Consider the following 15,284-nt stretch of genomic DNA (forward strand, 5'->3'; position numbering starts at 1 on the left):
ATATTCATATTTAAAATCTTACAGCCCTTTTCTAGAACACCTTAAAAAGCAAAAAAGGGGGCCCTTCTTTTGTCTCTTTTAACAACAGGTATCCATGAACGAGCGTTTCCTTCATGCCTGGGCCTGGGTGAAGCACGCTACCCGTGGTATCTCATTTAGTTCTCTCAGGAACTTGTGCAGGAGGCATTACTATCCTCATTTCACAGATGAACAAATGGGTGACTTTGCAAGAACACCCAGTTAGTGAAGGTGGAAAGGGATTCAAATCCAGATATCTCTGACTCCAAAGTCCATGCCCGTAACCATCACTCTACGCTCCCAAGTTTCCTGTATCTTTATGAAGAAGGCCTCAGCAAAGGTACATGAATGATAAAATAAACCAACGAAGAGGGCACATGTGAGAATGTGGCTAAGTGCAAACTGACTGAAAACCAATCAGAAAGCCAAATAACACAGAAAACCAGCAAAAGGCTTTAAACATACTGACAAAATTATAAATTCACTGCATGGTACACAAAAATCATCAATATAGGAATTAGTGGCCAGAAACATTTTCAACTGATTTATTTTTGGAGAATTTACGTAGAGCTGGAGACAAATTTAAAAATTCATGTTTATACTGTCAAGGACGGCAGGTACAACTAGATGAAAATGACTTCAAAGGTAAATACACACAACTCTCAGCAAAATATTACATTGCTTTGAAATGCTCAAAAAGTTTCAAAAGCTTCTCCACCCACACAAAATAGGCCCAGCCTCTCAATCTTCTGATCAGTGGTGCCAAAATGCACCAAGATGGCAAAATCAGTTGGTATACAAATATCACACTGCCTGTAAACATGAAGTATTTAGCAGTAGCTGAAAAGTCACAAAACTAATGGCTGGAAATAGTCATTTTTACCAATTTTTATGTAGCCATTTAGATCTAGGCAATAAGAGCTTAGAATTTTGACTTTTCTCAAAAATTCTTCAGTTTCCTTTTCTCCCTTTTTGTCAACAGAAAAGCAATGCTAAACTATAGAGGTCTTCTTTGAAAAGAACATTAAGATTGGAGCTAAAAACATGACCTCCTCTGAACTGATTTTTCCCAAGACTGTGGGAAGCAGTGGTCAGTAGAGGGGAGGGTAGTTCCCCATGGAACTGTTAGATGCTCAATAGATACATGTGGAAGCAAAGAATGGGGGAAGGCAGGGATGGTGGAAAGGGTCCCCATCCATCCATCCATCGAGGACTTCAAACAGAGCAGAGGAGGAGAGCAACAGGGCTGGGTAAATCCCAAAGGATTATTCTCTGAGGGCAAGAGGTGTTTCCCCTGCTCGAAGGATGACGGCCAAGGCTGGGCCTAGCGCAGTGTGAGTGGCGCTGACCATCTGTGGCTCTGGCTGGTTCTACTCACGACATCCCCCCACCCCCATCCTGTGCCCACCCAGGAGTCTCATGCCTCAGACCAGTTCATTCCCCTACTTCTTTTACATTCCAGTCCCATTCGTCCTAGGACCCCAAGCATGCATTAATCTGATAAATCAAAACAGTTGAGACAACAATGACCCGTAAAAGCCCTGGGTCATGCTTCCAAGGTAACGCACTTACATTGTTATTGGGGCTCTAGTGTCCTCAGCCAGGGGAATACGCTCTGGTTTCCTGCTCATAACCAGTCAAGAATTATAATTTCCATTTCAGAAGCTAGGTAATTGCTGAATAAAGTGACACTCAGAAAGGCTGGTGCAGTCACACACCTATAGTCCGCAGCAGAGGGACAATTCAATGCTCAATATATTGAATAACTTAGGGGTGAAAAGCAGGGCTGGTAGAACGCACAGCCACGCAAGTCAGGCGAGGTCCAGCAGTCAAGGGAAACTACCTGCTCATTCAGACAAAGGTAGAGCTTAACAGGATTATTTTGTGAATTATCGAGCATTTCGAGCTAATTTTTAAAGAAAAAATAAGGCTGTGTGCCTGCAACAAAGGAAATAAAGCAACAGAGGTAATAACTGACAGCAGCAGAAAACTACTGCAAACCAAGTGAAATCAGGCTTTAAGTCAGACAAATTTCAACACTTACTACCAGTGTGCTCTGGAATAAACTACTGCATCTTTCTAAGCCTCATTTCTTCACCTACAAAATGAGGATAATAATAGTTCCCACTCTCAAGGCTGTTATGAGGATTGCATATTCTTGTCTGGTCCATGAAACATACCCACTGTTTAAAAGAGTATAAGGTATACTTTCCCAGCATCATTCTTAAAGACCACATAGTACTCCGCTGTGTGGATGGAGTTTAAATTATTGAATGAATCCCTCTTGTTGGGCTCTAGGCTATTTTAAATGTATTGATGTTTACAACCACACTGGGATAAAAACTTATATAACTTCAGGCACTTATATAATATAATGATTTCCTTAAGATAAATGTCGAGAACTAGAATTTTGGAACCAAAGGAGAGGTACATATTGCCAAAATCATCCTCAGAAACATTATACCACCTTGGTCTCCAACTAGCATTACAGCCACTTTATAATTATTTTTAACTGCTCTCCCTCCCTGGGATGCATCCCTGAACCCCTCTGGACACTGTGTTTTTCCAGCTGTGCTTTTCCGAGCAGCACAGTTCCATGGGACTCACCTCTCGGCCGCTGCAGTGGCTGCAGCGTTCATGGCGAAGTGCCGGATGGCGCTCTCCTCTACGTACTTCTGCTCCCACTTGGTCATGTCAGCCTCCAGCGCCAGGATCCGCTCTTCCTTCTCCCTTACGAGTTCCATGAGGGCCGGGGCATTGTATTCCGGCAGGCTGGCTGGCTGGCCGTTTCCGTGTTTCTGGAGATGCGAAAGAAGTAACATCTTGATGCTGAATCGGGGCTATAAAGTAGACCCTGGGTGGGCAGAGTTACCCACGTGGAGCACGTACGGTTCACCCAGATCCTGCAGCACAGTCACACCCTTGCTCCCTCTCCAGCACTGATGACCCGAATGGGGGTGGATTCTGACACCATCAACCTCTATCCCCACTTCCTCTATCTCATTTAATTCTCCGCGGGCTGTATAAAACAGAGAGTATTATCCCAATTATACAGATGGAAAAACTAAGCTGCTGAGAGATGGAATGAACTATTCCTTGTCTCTAAGCTGATCAGTAGCAGGGTCAGGGTTCAAACCCGAGTCTGTCTGCCTATATCCAGCTTTGCATGACAGGAAGTGGCTTGTCCAATGTCTTGCAGTTAATTTATACCAAGAGCCAGAACGAAGTTTGGCCTCCTGGTCTAGGGCACTTTCTCCAGAGTTCAAGGAAGTGATTCAGCTGTTTGCTTCCCCTGAGGCTGGGAGATAGAATGTGAAGGCACCAGACGTGGGAGTGAGATGACTTAAGGGCAAGCTTGCCCAGCCTCTCATCTGGGAAACAGAAATTAAGACCTGCCCCAGATGGAAGCCCAGCAATCAGATAGGATAATAAACATGAAAGCACTTAATACACTTTAAAGGGCTAACCACAGTACAGTGCTACCAGAAAAACCTCTACGGCAAGTCAAGCTCATTTTCCAGCCCTTTCTCTCCATCTGTGTCCATAAGAGAGAAGTGTTATTCAGATAACACAACACAAAGCGGCTGTGTTATCTGAATAGCTCATGAGCTGAGGATATTCACTTTTCAGATTTTTTCCCTTCTAACTCAGGGATACTATTTCCTCTACACAGACGACTTAGAGGACGAGGAGGTTTGACTTCTGGCCAGTGCTGGAGATGGGTCATCTCGGGAACTCAGGGTTAGGAGACCAGTTGGGCCTGAGCTACTCAAGGGGAGAACGATTTCATCCCAGCTCTTCTCTGTCCTGGGACATGCATTCCCCTCCTGTTTCCCAGTGATCACAAACTTTAAATACAGAGTTGTTTGCAAGGTGAGAGGTACCTTTCACCCTGAACCACATAAATTACCCAGAGCAACAGCTGGGCATTTGAGCTGCACTGCTGGAACCTAATGCCACCAGACAGAAGAGAGCAAACGGGCCTACAGGCTTTTTGTAAACCATGTGCTTCTATTTGATTCTTGAAAGCTATAAATACAAATTATTCTATGATCCAGTGGTAGCTCGCCAGTGGCCGGCATTTAAGCCAGAATAGAGTGGAAAGCATGTACCTTTCCTCATCAGCCTACATAGGAAGCCACTGACCCCATCAAGCCAGGCACCTGGCCTCAGGGCAGGAGGACAAACAAACCAGTCCACTGAGAGGAGAAACTACCCTGTTTTTAGAAACTTTCCAAGAAAAAGATCCCACAGCCTCACTTAGCTGCCATCTATGTCTGTCAGTTTCTATCCAAATCCCTTGTGTTGACATCTCGGCTGGTGACCTGCTCAGGTCCTCAAGAGCTGTTTAAATAAACGCAAGAATTTAGACACTCAAGCGTTCAGAGATAGCACAGTCTAATGGGTACATACGTTGGCCAGAAAAACAGATTAAGGGTCAGGCAGGCCAGCTTTTGCTGCCCATTCAGCTAGTCACCAAATATTTACTAAGCATGCACTCTGTGCAGGGGATACCACAGTGAACAATACAGATAAAAACCTTTGCCCTCAGCGTGTTCACCTGGGAGAAAGGCCTTAATTTGCTACATGAACTTGGGCTGGTCTCTTAGCTGCCCTGGGCCTTGTTTTGCCCTTCAAGAACATTTCCCCCTTCTTTCTTCTACCTCCTAAGACTACTGTGGAAGTAAGATGTGAAAACTACTTTCAGCTCTTTTCCAGAAAGGAAAGATTGTGAGTTCTTAAAAATGTTAATTTCCCTTCCTCTTTTACCATTATTTCTATTTCACTTCTAATAACAGAACCTGTTCATTGAGAGCTGCTCTTTCCTGCTGGTCCTAGTGTCCCGACCTATCTTCCCTCTCCGCCCTTCTCAGTCCAGCCACACCTATCACTTTTTTTTTCAATGGGATTGGAAAAGTTGGAGTAATTTGGGCACCAAAGATGCCCTACGCCATCAAATGACTCTGAAGGTAATGATGAGAAGAACAGCAATGATAGTTATTCTTCCTTCACCAAGTGCTGTCAGGCACTGTGTAAGTACTTTGTGCAGATTTTCTTATTTGTAGTTACAAGTATATGGTAAATATAATTTATGTGCCCCATTTTAGAGACAAGGAAGTGAAGGCTCAGAAAGATTCCTTTTGTAGTAGGAGGAGAAGGCAGCCTAACCCCAGAGCCTATGCTCTGACTCAGTTCACGATTCTATGCCACTCTGCTCACCTCCAGCCTACCCACTCTTCTGGAAGGTTCCAGAAGGAATAACTTGCAGGAGTTACTGGAGCTCACTTGGGGGCTCTGTGTGGAGAGGGCCAGGTAGAGAGCCTCAGCTGTGTCCTGGCGTGGGTCTAGGGCAGAGCCCTTGTGTGGGGTGTTGATTCAAAAGTGCTCTAAGCTGTTCTCTCAACGGTCCCTTCAGAATGATTCTCTATGGGAAGAGGCAGGCAGTGTGGTCTCACTGCTTTGTTGAGGGGAGAGATGACAAGGGGCTTAATTTATTTTGTGTGACCTCAGTATGCCTTCTCATGGGGTCAGATAAATGCCTCGGTGACACCGGAGTGAAGGAGCAGAGTGCGAGCTGGGTTGCCCACATCCGGGGTGGACACATGTGTGAGCTCCTCAGAGTAAATAGGAGGAAGCAGATCAGAGAGGCAGAGTTTCTCGGGTGACCCCACGCTCCAGAGTGGACGCTGGTCATCCCTGCTGGGGGCCAGCAGAGCTGTGATCGCCACACTTGTCCACAGACTCCAGGCAGGAGTTGGACCAAACTATAGTATCAGCCACGTGGAACTATTAAGGTATTTTGGTGGACTTCTTTGTAACAACATTTTTGTCTTTTCTGGTTATAGAATAATGTATGCTCATTGGTAAAATGAGAAAATGAAGTATTAAAGGAAAAAATAAAAAATAATACTCATCTTTTTAATGAGTAGGCAAAAGCAGGGAAAAGTAGGGAAATCCCCAAGTGCCTTTCATAACAGAGGAGATAGATTAACACTCCTGTTAAAAAAACAATTGTAATATTATTTTAAAGAGATGCTGGGCAGCAAAGTTCTGTTTCAAGATTGTCTCCCCCTCTCTGGTCTCATGTCAGCCGTACACAGCTGGGGATCTGCTATCAGCTCCCGAAGACAAGTCCAAAATGCAAGCCACGTCATTCCCCAGGAGAGCCCTGATTCTGAAACTTCTGTCCTCCACAGGCAGCCGAAAACTGACAGCATCCTTTACAAACAGTGGGGAAGTTGTGTTTGCTGCTCTGAGGAAAAAAAACGGGGCCTGAGTGTGTGTGGGTCTGAGTGTGCATACGGGAATGGTCCTCTGTGGCAATAGAGAAATTTTTCAAATAATGCTTCCTTCACATTTCTTCTTGATACACAACAAGGATAATGGAGCTGAGTCTGGTTTCTTTCATCCCCCATTTTTTTTTTTTAAAGAAAAAGACATCTTGCAAAACTAAACGTTGATGATAATGTACAGGAAGACATTCTTATACATTTTGGATAAATTGGTATATTTACTTTGCAGAGTGATCTGGCAATATCTAGTGATGTTTAGCATATGTATTTGTTATGCAGAAATCCCATTTTCAAGTATATCCTCTTGGGAAACTCTTACATTTTTTTGCAAGGAGACGTAAAAAGGCAGCTCATTAGAGTACTGCCTATAACAGCAATACCACTGGCACAAATCCCAAAAGCAATCAATGGGAGAGATATAGTTTAGAATACATATAGTAGCTGAAGTGAATGAAGAGTGTTTTCATAGCACTCAAAATAGAAGATCCAGGGATAAGTAATTTAACTGTAGGGTGTGGGTGGCACATTAACTGGAAAAGAACATTCTTTTTTGCTCTAAATACTGAGATGTGCCCATTCTGTCAGCCAAAGACTCATAAATACCCACCAGGTGCCAGCACAGTACCAGACACCAGAGAGCCTGCCCTCCAGTTGGAGAACTTACGATCTCAATAACTGAGCAACAGAAAATGGCTGAAGGGTGGCCCTGAAATGCCAGGGAATGCGGCACAGGTTAGAAGGATCAGAAGTCCAGAGACAGACTCACTTTTCCCTGTGAGCTATCAACTAAGCCAAGTTGGTAGGGGCCTGGGTGGGCTCCTTGATTTTCCGGGCAATCTCGCTAACACCTCCATCTCCAGCCAAGTACACACGCCCAGAGGGAACTGTGTGCGCTGCCATGAGAAAGGGCTGAGCTGGCCAAAGCATATGCTTTCAAGTGTTTTCAAGTGTTTCAACCATAACCACTATGCCCTATCCACCAGATAATTCCATGGAGTCCTGTCTCGCATTTCCCTGGTTCCAAACTTAGGGCACACTCTTTACCAGCTGCATAGGGGGCTTTGCCCACCACGCTGGCTGATGACACACCAGGAGCCCTTGACCCGCTTGTAACGGAGCCCGGCCCAGCTATAGGACTTCTCCTCTTGCCAAGGCCCACGAGGACCCTGGGCTGGGGTGTTTTACTCTGAGTTTATTTGTAGCTGAATTACATGAACAGCTGTTACCAGGAGAAACAGGGAGAGGCAGAGGAACAAGGAGCTTACGGCCAATATTATTTTCTAGGGATAGTCCTGAGTCCTTCCTGTCCTTTACCTCTGAAAACTCACTGATGATCAGGTCCTCCCAATTTCACCCCCATTCTAGGTCCCCCGGGGACTCCCACTGTCACTACACCCTAGATGACACTAACAGCCTTCAGGCAGGCCTCCCTGACTTCAACATCTGTTCCTCCAGCCCCTCCTCTGACACCGCCAGAGGGCTCCTCCCCTGATCCTACAGGAAAAAAAAAAAAATCCAGTCTCTCAACCTGACCAAAAGCCCTCCACGAACTGGCCGTTGCCTCCAGCTGGTATGCTCCCCCAGCTGGCTGCCCCCAGCTGTCCTGGACCCACCATGTGCCTCTCATCTCTCTCCTCCACGCATACTCCTCCTCTACCTCCGACGCTTCCCCCAGAATGGCCAACAAACTCATCCTTCCAAGTCCAACTCAAATGTCCTCCGCTGTGAAGTCGTCTGCACTCGCATTCCCCCATACCCAGCCCCCAGGGGTCACCGCTTTCTCCCTGTCAAGACGTTTGTCTCTCCAGTGAGTGGGCTGGCTGGCTCCTCCACTGGCCGCTGTGCTGGACCACGGAGGACAGCAAGCTCTCGTTTACCCCTGAATCCTCAGCTCAGAGCGCAGAGCCTGGCAGGCAGCAGGTGCTCGGCTCCACGGCGTTCACAGAACGCATGCGCCAGACTCCGAGGGCCCCGCCCCGCCCCGCCCCTCACCTGCTGGGTCCTCAGCGCGTCCAGCTCCCTCTCCAGCCAGGTGCGCAGTCTCCGCTCCATCTGTTCCCGCTTCTCGCACGCGGACTGCAGCTGGGTCAGGGCCTGCTGCAGCTTCTCAACCTTCTCCACGTATGCCTGCTTCTCTCGGAGCTGAGCGGAGGAGGAGAGTAAAAAGGAACACGTAATTTAGACAGTGATCCTCAAAGCTGGGGTGGAGATGGGGGGTGTGTGTGTCAGAGTACCTCGAGACGCTATTTAAACTACAAGTGCACGTACCTTCGCCACTCCTATCCCTCAGGTGTGCTGGGACAGAAAAGATTTACACGAAGGCCACCAGTTACACCTAAAACAGCTGGGATGCTAGGAACTGAAGACCCTAACAGGACACCTGCTTTCAGTCATTTATACAGCTCTGAGCTCAATCCACGGTTATTGCTTAGCCATTATAGCATCAGCAGGCATTGGAAATGAGGTTAATAAAGATTTTTTAAATGTTATAAGGAAATGCTTATTCTATAATGTTAACTGAAAAATCCAGAATCAAAAATTATATACAACATTATCACAACTATGCCTGCCTATCTATCTATCTGTCTATCTATTATCTATGTATGAAAAAGGACTGAAAGGAAATAAAAGCATCAACTGTGTTTGTCTGTATGGCAGAATAATAATTTCTCATCTTCTTTACTCTCTTCTGTATTTTTCAAATTTTCTATAACTACCAATTACTATTAGAAAAATTGTGTCTGTATGTATTTATGCATGTGTACCCATTTGTGTATGTGTGAATGAGTATGACAATATCTGATTATAGATACTTGTGGAGTAATTTTCTCCTAAAGAAGTCAGAGCCCTTTATGGATGACAGCCCTGGAGAGACAGGAAAGGCCTAATGAACACGCAAACCACACAATCACTGAGGAGAGGCAAATTAAGGTAAAAATTGATTTATGTAAATGTCACATCAGGTATGGATTTAGACTCACTGATCAACCACTTCAAATTCTGACCCTCAGACTTTGTTTTCTTCCAATTAGGAGTTTGGCCCATGTTCATAAATCCCAGGCACATTTCTAACTTTCTGGGGATTGACTGGTGCCAAAAATCAGACTGAGGCTTTTCCTTGATCTGGTCCTGGGTGAGAAGACACCAGATGCTATTTCCTGTCACTCTGCACCTGGACATGCAGATGCCTTGCAGGTGATTCAGATCCTGAGTTCAACCCATGATTGCACTGGCAAGTTGGAACATGCTAGCGATTTAAGTGCTCGCTGCAAAGGGTGGTTTCTGACTTAGCAGGCAACCCTGCCAGGAGCAATGCCTGTGCCCTAGCCAAAACCACTGCGATAAAAAACGAGGTGCTTCTGACCTTTTGCCGGGGGTCACGGACAGAAACGTATAGCCTTTTCTATACCTGCTCTTGGGATTAGTTTTCATCTGACTCTTTCATTCACTGTGCCTTTGATTGTTTGAGGTCCTACTAACTGCAGGTTCCTATGCTAGAAAAGCCTCATCTGATAAACTATTTTGTGAGTACCATTCATACACCACTTACCATGTCATAGACTGTATACCATTCTCTGAGTGTGTAGCTCCTAGAATATAAGTGCCACGAGATTTGTCTGCTTGGGGCAGAGTGCACAATATGTCCCTAAGGCCTGGAACAGTACCTGGCATCCAGTTGGTACTCAATAAGTATTTGTTAAATGAATGAGGTTAATATTATCACTAACCAACTGCAAGCTTCTTGGAGGCATCAATCTCTCTCATTCACCCTTGGATCAGCCTTAAGTCTAGCAAGGAGTATATAATGATGACGATGACTAACGGTAACAGTAATTAATCAGCCAACATTTTGGAGGCACTACCATGCCAAGCTTTGTGCTTTATATGCAGTATCTCGTTTAATCTGCCCAATAACAACAGAAGGTAAACTCTTTTATTACCTCCATTTAACAAGTGAGAAAACTGAGGACTGAATAGGTTGGTGACTCACTCAAGGTCACACAGCTGATACACCACCCATCTGACTCACGTGGTCTGCCTCTAGAGTCCAAGCCCTTAACCATCATGGGAAGTTATGGTAAGCGCTCAGTGTGAGCCATCTAAACTGAGTTAAGATCCTTCAAAAGAAACTTTAATAAGAACAAGGAGGGACACTGGAAGCCAGACACATGAGACATTTTGGAGAAGTTACATACAATCAATCAAACAGATCCTATATAGATATAATGACGAGAAAAGACCCATAATGCTGATTATAAAGAACCTGTCTTCAAGGAGTTCACAACTTTTGCTTTAACAGAAATATTAAAATTAAAATATTTCAAAATTATCACTTTCCTTTGCTCCATACATGGAGATGGAGCCTTGATAAGTGCCCTCAGAATGAGTTCTGGCCTCCCTTCCTCAAAGCAGACCTCCTGTCCTTCAGGGGTTAAGGTCACTTTCTGTGGCAGATGTTTTCCTATTTAATGAGTTGCTTGCTGGTGACAAGGAAGAGATTCTGGGGCTGTTGCCTGGGATCCTCATGCTAGTATTAAAACTGTACATAGGACTTGTGGGGTTTAATGGGACAGGTTGAACGGACAAGACCCTACTGACTTAACAATCTTCCCCTTTAGCTGCATTAGCCTTGAAGCTGAAGTTTGCTGAGACACCCAAGCCCCCTGGCGCCAGGAGATGTTTCCTGAAGGAACAGCTTTTTATTGTCGACAACAACAGCAACAGCAGTTGGATTAATAACAGTGCTGTTTCCTGCGTGCCAAGCACCAACTCGGTCCTGGTGCAGAATATCTCGGTCATGCCGCTCTGTGACTTTGAGTTTCTACTCTCCACGGTGGGTCTGCTCAGCTCAGCCTCACCACACGCAGCGGATGCAACAGGCTCCCCTGTGCTGCTGTGTCTACAGCCCAGATCCCCTAGCCGGCACCTCAGCAGTGGTCATTCTACTTCCCCAGTCAGGCTTAAAGGCAAAGTCTACTTCTTGAAACTTCATCTAAAGGCTGGATTTCATCAGAAACCGCTAAACCCATCACGCTTGAGCGGCATCAACGTTTCCTGGATTGGGGGGTCATTACCCGGCCAAGCCAACTTCTGAAAATTGGAGACAGGTTTGCTGAACACCACCCCAATCCCACCCCATCAGAAGACTTGGCCTTTTTTACGCAGTCGAGAGCCCAGAGACACAGCACTTGAACTGTTAATTGAGTCTCTTTTCTCCACAGGCACCAGTGGTTCCCAGTCCTTCCATTTATTTTCAGCCTTGGACACCTGCCAGCCAGTGGGCAGCAGCCTGGGTTTATGGCTGAGACTGAACTCTTTGCTGATGGTTATTCACGTCTGCCTCTCATCCTCTGCCCGGCTCTGGGGTGGATAAATTCTGTTTTTATTCATTTTTATTTGGGAGGTCACCTACATCGCTCGCCTGACTCAACTCCCTTGGAGTTGGCTGTGGTTAAAGTTGCTGGGTTAGGAAACGGAAACGGAGGCCCTCGGCGCTCTGCGCACCGCACCCCACCCCACGCCCCACCCCGCGGGCTCACCTCCTCTTCCAGCTTGATGACCCTGGCCTGGGCGTTGCTCAGAGCCTGGTCCAGGATCTCGATGTGTCTCCGGTGGTCCTCACTCGCGGTCCGCACTGCCGCTAACTCCATTTCTAACTTCTCCTTTTCCTTCAAGAATTCTTTGTCTAGAAGGGAGATGGGAACAAAACGACCTCTATCAGAAAGCACTCACTCTCTGGGCTCATTGCCAGTCTACATCTGGCAAGGATTAAAAGTAAAAAAAGCATACAAAAAGTAGAGGGTTGAATTACTGCCTTTGCTCCCTATTCACAGTGGTGGTGTGTAAAGCAAGGATTTTCTCAAAAACCACTGTCAACTATAGGTATAGTCCAGGTCACAGTTCCAGAGATGAACGGCACAAAAAGAACCAGTGACCCTGTGTTCTCAGGGGCTCACTTCTGTACAACATTTACTTTAAGGCTTCAAATTAACCTTGGACCTATGATTTCCTTTCAGGCTCACAAGCTCTCCAGCTTCTACCTTCCAAACCAGTGATGGAAAGGCAGGCAATACTAACGATAATACTAACGCTCTCATTCATAGAAACATAAACCAAGGTCCAGAAGGTTAAGCTTTCGCTCTGAGGCCACCAGTAGAGGGGAGCTTCAACCCAGGCCTCCAGTCTCTGGCTGGGTCCTCTTCCATATGACCTGGCCTCACCTCTTCTCTTAGCTCTGCTCAAGAGAGGAAAGACAAAGTGCTCTGGATGTGGGGAAACAGCTTTCCTCTCACTCAGTGACACTGTAGCTGCCGGTGATCACTGCTGCTCTGCACAGGGAGAGGAGAGGTTGCCTCGCAGTGGCTTCCACACAGCTCTCCTATAGACTCATCCACCAGTTTCCTTAAGCAGGCAGGGCCCCCGCTGTCACGAGATAAGTATTATTTACTGAAAACATTTCTCCTGTTACAAAAGCAATGCAGGCATGCCTCAGAGATGTTGCGGGTTCCATTCCAGACCACCGTAGTAAAGCAAGTCACGTGATTTTTTTTTGGTTTCCCAGTGTATATTAAAGTTATGTTTACACTATACCGTAGTCTATTAAATGTGCAATAATAGCATTATGTCTAAAAAACAATGTAGGTACCTTAATTAAAAAATACTTTATTGCTAAAAAAAATGCCAAAACAATGAAAACAGTAACATCAAAGATCACTGATCACATATCACCATGACAAGTATAATAATAATGAAAAAGTCTGAGATACTGTGAGAATTACCAAAACATAACATAGACACGTGGAGTAGATGCAGTTGGAAAAATGGCACCAAGAGACTTGCTCAAAGCACGGTAGCCACAGACCTTTAATTTGCAAAAAATGCAATAAAACAAAGCGCAATAAAATAAGGTATGCCTGTATATTTTATTTTTAAAGTAATTTAGAATATTTAGATATGCTGATTATAATATAGAAAAACTTGAATGGACTTACTGTGTAAGATTAAGGGATTGGCCCACTACTGGGCATATACCCTGAGAAAACCATAATTCAAAAAGAGTCATGTACCAAAATGTTCATTGCAGCTCTATTTACAATAGCCAGGACATGGAAGCAACCTAAGTGTCCATCATCGGATGAATGGATAAAGAAGATGTGGCACATATATACAATGGAATATTACTCAGCCATAAAAAGAAATGAAATGGAGGTATTTGTAATGAGGTGGATGGAGTTAGAGTCTGTCATACAGAGTGAAGTAAGTCAGAAAGAGAAAAACAAATACAGTATGCTAACACATATATATGGAATCTAAGGGAAAAAAAAAAAGGTCATGAAGAACCTAGTGGCAAGATGGGAATAAAGACACAGACCTACTAAAGAATGGACTTGAGGATATGGGGAGGGGGAGGGGTGAGATGTGACAGGGTGAGAGAGTGTCATGGACATATATACACTACCAAATGTAAAATAGATAGCTAGTGGGAAGCAGCCGCATAGCACAGGGAGATCAGCTCAGCGCTTTGTGACCACCTGGGGGGGTGGGATGGGGAGGGTGGGAGGGAGGGAGATGCAGGAGGGAGGAGATATGGGAACGTGTGTATATGTGTAGCTGATTCACTTTGTTATAAAGCAGAAACTGACACACCATTGTGAAGCAATTATACTTCAATAAAGATGTTAAAAAAAAAAAAAAAAAAGATTAAGGGATTGGTTAAATAAACTACAGTAAACCCTACAATAGAATAGGATGCACCCAGTAAAGCTAAGTAAGAGAATATTAGTGATGAGGAAAAAAATCGTCATTGTTAAAAAAAGGTGGTTACAAAACCCTATGCACACTCTTCCAAATTTGTAGAAAACAGGGTGTATAATTATAAGGGTAAGAGCAACAACAACAGTTAGAAATTGATTTCTCTGTGCCCACACCACTCAGATGCCTCGTACTGGTTATCTAGTCCTCCTAGCAAACCAAACTGAAACACCAAGAACCAAAGTCTGCAAGCTATGCAAGCACGTGACAGTGGTTTCACTCATTCATGATTTCCTTGTATAGCCATTCATTCATTTAGCAAAGAGTTATCAAACATTAAGGACCAGCCTTATGGGCACTGAAGCAATAGAAAGAACGCTGTCTGTAAGGAGCGGGAAAAATGTGGTTTTGAATACAGGGCAAAGACACTTTAAGGCTGCCAATACTCAATAAACAACTCGCAATTTTAAAGCCGGAAGGGATCATAGGAAACATCACCATCCAGTTCCGCCCCCTTTGTTTTACGGGTGAGGAAAGGAAAGCCCAGGAGCAAAGGCACTCATCCAAGGTACCCCGCCAGCTGGGGCAGAGCCAGGGCCAGATTCCGGGTCTCCTGGTGGCCACTACAACGTCCTTCCCGCTTGACTGCACTGCCCTTGCTTTGTGAGCTTATGTCGACGGGAACAGGGTGCAACGGAACAGCTTCGGAACGAACAGAATGAAGGAGCAGACTTGTAAAGCGAGCCTTGGCTGTGATGCCTAGAAATAACGGCGCCTCTCGGAAACAAAACGAGGCCACCAAGATTCTGACCCAGAAGAGAGCATTACTTTTGGGCTCTTATACCCCATTGCAATGACCAACTGCCCTCCCCCCTTCTCCCTTTCAGTGGCATGAAATGCTGCCTCCGAAACTTCCTTCCCAGTGCATGGAGAGCAGGCATGCAAGAGGCCTAAACAAATGGGCCAGGAGCAGCCCACTGGCTCTGGGCCCCACCATCCTCTGCCCAGGGCGGACCAGAGCATTTCATGCTTTCTGTGCAAAATTACTGACATTTGAGCACTAGCTCCCTGGGTTTGGACAACATCTGAACAGGCATGGTGCCCACTGCCCTTGTCCAGGCTCTGGAGGGCACCCGGGAGTTAGTTACTCAGTGGGCAGGCCTGGCAATGAACCACCGATTTCAGAGCTTCTACCTGCTTGTCAACCTAAGCTTAACAGTT

General features: G+C 45.4%; 1 protein-coding gene across 6 annotated transcripts in view; it reads right to left on the reverse strand.

Annotated features, from left to right (window-relative positions):
• AMOTL1 (angiomotin like 1) overlaps positions 1-15,284 on the reverse strand; it is a 167,788-nt gene that overhangs the window by 12,699 nt on the left and 139,805 nt on the right. For all 6 annotated transcript variants that reach the window (XM_036859739.1, XM_036859740.1, XM_036859741.1 and 3 more), the window contains 3 exons: positions 11,852-11,997; positions 8,304-8,453; positions 2,626-2,816 (listed from right to left, as the gene is read on the reverse strand). In XM_036859739.1, the coding sequence (XP_036715634.1) occupies positions 2,626-2,816; positions 8,304-8,453; positions 11,852-11,997 (487 nt within the window). The remainder of the gene's footprint in view (positions 1-2,625; positions 2,817-8,303; positions 8,454-11,851; positions 11,998-15,284) is intronic.

The sequence above is a fragment of the Balaenoptera musculus genome, chromosome 8 (genome assembly GCF_009873245.2).
Source record: "Balaenoptera musculus isolate JJ_BM4_2016_0621 chromosome 8, mBalMus1.pri.v3, whole genome shotgun sequence".
Classification (NCBI taxonomy): Eukaryota; Metazoa; Chordata; class Mammalia; order Artiodactyla; family Balaenopteridae; genus Balaenoptera; species Balaenoptera musculus.